This window comes from Octopus bimaculoides, chromosome 23 (assembly GCF_001194135.2).
Source record: "Octopus bimaculoides isolate UCB-OBI-ISO-001 chromosome 23, ASM119413v2, whole genome shotgun sequence".
NCBI lineage: Eukaryota > Metazoa > Mollusca > Cephalopoda > Octopoda > Octopodidae > Octopus > Octopus bimaculoides.
In genome coordinates this window covers 5,961,172-5,965,611 of record NC_069003.1, presented here as the reverse complement: position 1 = coordinate 5,965,611, position 4,440 = coordinate 5,961,172, and the positions used below count along the sequence as shown (strand labels likewise).

The 4,440-nt window shown below is 37.7% G+C and overlaps 1 protein-coding gene across 2 annotated transcripts in view; it reads left to right on the top strand.

The window, feature by feature from the left end:
• LOC106868723 (protogenin-like) overlaps positions 1–2,779 on the top strand; it is a 133,825-nt gene extending 131,046 nt beyond the window's left edge. For both annotated transcript variants that reach the window (XM_014914127.2, XM_014914121.2), the window contains 2 exons: positions 497–583; positions 2,588–2,779. In XM_014914127.2, coding sequence (XP_014769613.1) covers positions 497–583; positions 2,588–2,760 — 260 coding nt within the window. In that variant the 3' untranslated portion in view covers positions 2,761–2,779. The remainder of the gene's footprint in view (positions 1–496; positions 584–2,587) is intronic.
• The last annotated feature ends 1,661 nt before the right edge of the window (positions 2,780–4,440 follow it).

The following is a 4,440-nucleotide window of genomic DNA, read 5'->3' as shown; positions in this document are numbered from 1 at the left end:
TATAGCTTTTTGAAGATTTATTTCCATTGGATTGTATTAAATTCTAATCTTTTTGTTAAATATAGAAACTGGTTTATTTCTTGGTAGTAGTCATTCATTTTTGTCTTGGTCTGTCCTTCTGTCAATGAATTCATACCTCTCTCTCTCTCTGTTTCCCTGTCTGTCTCTACCTACCTACCCACCTACCAACCTACCTACCCACCTACCAATCTAATGACCTATCTATCTACTTACCTCTCTGCTTTTCTCTCTTCTCTCTCTCTCTCTCTCTCTCTCCCCCTACCCCGTTTGCCTGTCTCCCTAACTCTGCATTCTATAGAGCTGTGTTTCCATTCCTTAGTAGAAACTACTACATATTCTGCCAGTTTTTTTTTTACCATTTCAGCATTGATTCTTCCTCTCACTGTCTCCCTCACATTCTCTCTTCCTCTCCCCTTATCTCCTTCCGTCTCTCTCTCTCTTAATCGGGCTTTCCTGTTTTCTGCTCTTCTTCCAGCTGTCTGTCTGAATAGCTTCCGTGGCCCGACAATCCAAAATGAGATGCTATGTCATCTGTGTGGCAGGTTTTTCAAAGACTATTTGGGTAGGCTATTTCACCATCGTATCAAACATTGGTGTGATCAGCTGATAATAACACAATGTTTTTATTTTGTTTTGTTTTGCTTTTGTGGGTTTTTTTTCTTGGTTTATTTGTGTGTTTGTTTTGTTTATTGAGAAGCAGTTGTTTACATTTTCACTTTGAATAGGATACCATTCTGCAGTGACTAGCCTTCTTCCTTCAAGAAGGGTTTGGACTTGGTGATAACTATCCATTGTTTTGTTAAACACTCACCAATTACACTGTACTGCTACTGTCTGTAGCTAAATGGTACCTACTTACAAGTACATAGACTGTACCTCACTTCTGGCACCTCCTTCTGTACCTATTGCTGAAGTTATGCATGTGCAGCCAATTGGTATATCCTGATGGTTCAACATTCATCAGCCCATTAGCAGTTGGATAATTCTGTCAAATATAATGCTTGTCTTTTGAATTAATTATGCATTATCCCATAGCTTTGAGATAAATAATGATGTGACTGTTTATTTTTGGAATGGTATTGTTGGATAAGCGTGAGAGGCAAAATATGGCCAGTTAGAACATAAAATGGGGAGAATATTTGGGCTGGATACAACCAATTTAAATGCTGAAGATTTAAGAAGTTTGCTGCTTTTATTAAATCTGTAACTGTCTGTCACTTGTGTTACATATTTGTGACTGAATTTCTTTTTGTGTGCTACAAGTCCACGACTGTTTCTTGTGCTGCAAATCTACGAAGGTTTACTTATTGCATTGCACGTCTGTGACTGTCAGTTTTTGTATTTCAAGTCTACAACTGTCCATTTCTTGTATTACAAGTTTGTTTTTCCCATTGTTGATTAAACACTACCCGTCAACACCCAACACCTCTAAGATTAACACTGTTCATTATGGGCTTTATTCAACCCTAAACCTGATCCTACTGTTGTTAATACTGATATTCCCATGGACCTTATTTTTTCTTGTTTACCCTTTGTATATTGAAATCACTAATAACCTACCCTCCACCCAGCATTCAGGCCAGTACCTACTGTGTCATCACCCAGTTTTCTCTTCACCACCACATCTACCTCGCTCTCTCTCTCTCTCTCTCTCTCTCACACACACACTGACCTTTTGTCGTCTTTCTTGACCATTAAATACCTTCATTACCCATTCATTATCTTCATCTTAAATAACCTTACGAGTCAGTAAATAAACTTTACAGTCATTTAATATTCAAGAACACCCACTCTTACACAGATGATGCCACTCTGCTTTTCTCCCTATTTTCCCCATCCATCATCATCATCATCATCATCATCATTCATCGACTTACAACCTTGAGTCTCCTTTCCCCACCACCACCATCACCACCACCAAACCTGCTCTGACTTCATGGCAAGCACCTCAAAAACACCATGATAATTTTATTTTTTTAATCAACACAAAAAAAGCACAATTATGGCACATAACAAGAAAATGTTACTCCTGCCCAACCCAACACGAGCAATGCCCCACTCTAAACTATAATTCCCTTAATCATTTTGATGCCAACCCACCAGTAATCTAAATAAAACCTTCCATCATAATTTCATGTTAATATATATTCTAAAGGCCAGCAGTTATTTTAATAAATTCTTTATTTTCAAAACTATTTGAAACAAAGGCTGTGTATCTCAACATAAAAAGAGTATTCTGTACACACTGTAAAATGGTTGGTATTAAGAAGAGCACCCAGCCATAGAAACCATGTCAAAGCTAACACTGGGAGCTCAATGAACTCCTGTGGCTTGTCTGTCAGATCTTGTCAAATTGTCCAACCCATGTCAGCATGGAAAATGGACTTGGCTTGGAAGGGCCCATAGTTTAGTGTTTCTAAACTCTTAACAATCCTTTCAATAAGGGTCATTGATTATTCACTATCCACCCTTGCCATTCCCTGTCCCCACTCAGCATTCATTATCCTTACTCCGCTTATTCCCACTTATTCCATATTTATAAATCATCCTTCTATTTCTATTGCAGCTCGGAATAAAGATGATGATGATGATGGTAATGATGATGATGATGATGATGATGATGTTGTTGTTGATGGAAGCCAATGTGGTCACTACTGCATGTTGTTGAAGAAATACTGTCGAAAAATCAGGAAGCTTATCCCAAATTTCCCCAAAAAGTGTATTGACACTAGGGCTTGATAAACATGTAAAGAGGGCAGTGGCATGGCTTGATATTCTCTCTCTTTTTTTTTCTTTTTCCCTGGCCCCTTGGATAAATTTATAGCAGCAGCCTGGATCAACTAGCACTTTTCTCTTATGTAGAAATTGGGCCAGTATTTTAGCAGTTGAGTCAAACAGCATTTTAGAAACAGAGAAAATGGTTGGCTAGTGATTTGGGAATAGGGATAAATGACTTTTTCAGAAATTGGGTCAAGCATTTTGGAAATGGGGATAACTGATATTTTTCAAAATAGCATCAGCTAGTGTTTTGAAAATAGGGATCTTATTTTTAGAAGTGGGGTCAGTTAGTGTTTTTGGAAATACAGGTGATAATTTTAGAAGTAGGGACAATCACTGCTTTAACAACAGGGTCACCTGACATGGAATTTGGGCCAACTAGATTTAGGCAGTAGGACCAATATTTGGTTGGGTCCACTGACAAGGTTAAGTAACATTCTCTGTTCTAGGGCCAACAGGTATTTTGTTGAAACCATAAAGGATTATTCGATTGTCAATTGTAAATTATTAATCTGCTTTAAAGTACCTGTCAATTGCTGGGGTCAATTTAATCAATTAGTCCCTCTCTCCCATATGCCTTAATTTGAAACATCATAGTCACTATGTGTTTAGATGTTACACTTTCAAAGGGAAATAACTTGTCCTAACTCCGATTGTTATTCTTATTGTTGGTAGACAGCAATGAAGTGGGGGAGAGGATGAGTGTTTGTAGACAAAGATGATAATGGACTATGAGAGAAGGCAATAAAAACGAGCAGGAAAGACTCATATTTATTATGTAGTTACTAGCACAATCAGTTATCTAAACCCTAATTTTTCAGAGGCCTCAAAACAGATAGTCTGGCTCATTGTTAAGAAAATGTATAAAATGTAAGATTTCTATGAGCCCAGCGAGCTAATCTTGTCTTTTAGTTTAGACAAGGGGTGACAGCTACTACACTTTGTTACTGAGAGCTGAGGATTACAGCCTAGTCGCCTGACTTTACCTGCATGGAACAGAAAGTATTCATGCACGCACGCACACACACACATACAACTACAGACCAGTGCAAGCTAATTATTACATACATACATGCTTCTATACAGATATACCCTTGCATATCATGGACTCTTCCATCGTTAGATGACATATGAAGGTTTGGTAATTTCTTGCTGAACGACCTCACATGATTTGTTTGTGTTCACATAAGCTCACTCCTGTCATCAAATTTTCATTACCTGTACAGGTGCACCATGTGCCACATGCCAGGTGATGAAATGATCACAGAGCAACGTGAAATGAATCGCTTTGCTCAAGAACACAACGCAACACCCTAACCATTGAGCCATGCATCTTCACAGTGCGTGTATATATATATATATATATATATGCAGGGGTATATCTATGCCCACACACACATAGCTACAGTCTAGTCAGCTACTACATGCATACATAGATATTTATACACACACACACACACGTTCTCTTTTAAACCAAATTATTCATTTTTAAAACTTCTATTTTTATTTTGGTTTCTGGAAAGTTTTATTTTGTGTGTTTTTGTTTTTCTGGGTTTTTATTTCTATTTATAGCTCCCTGTCCTCTCCCTCCCCCACCTCTCACCACATTCTTTATAAATTTCTTAACTCGGATTTTTACAA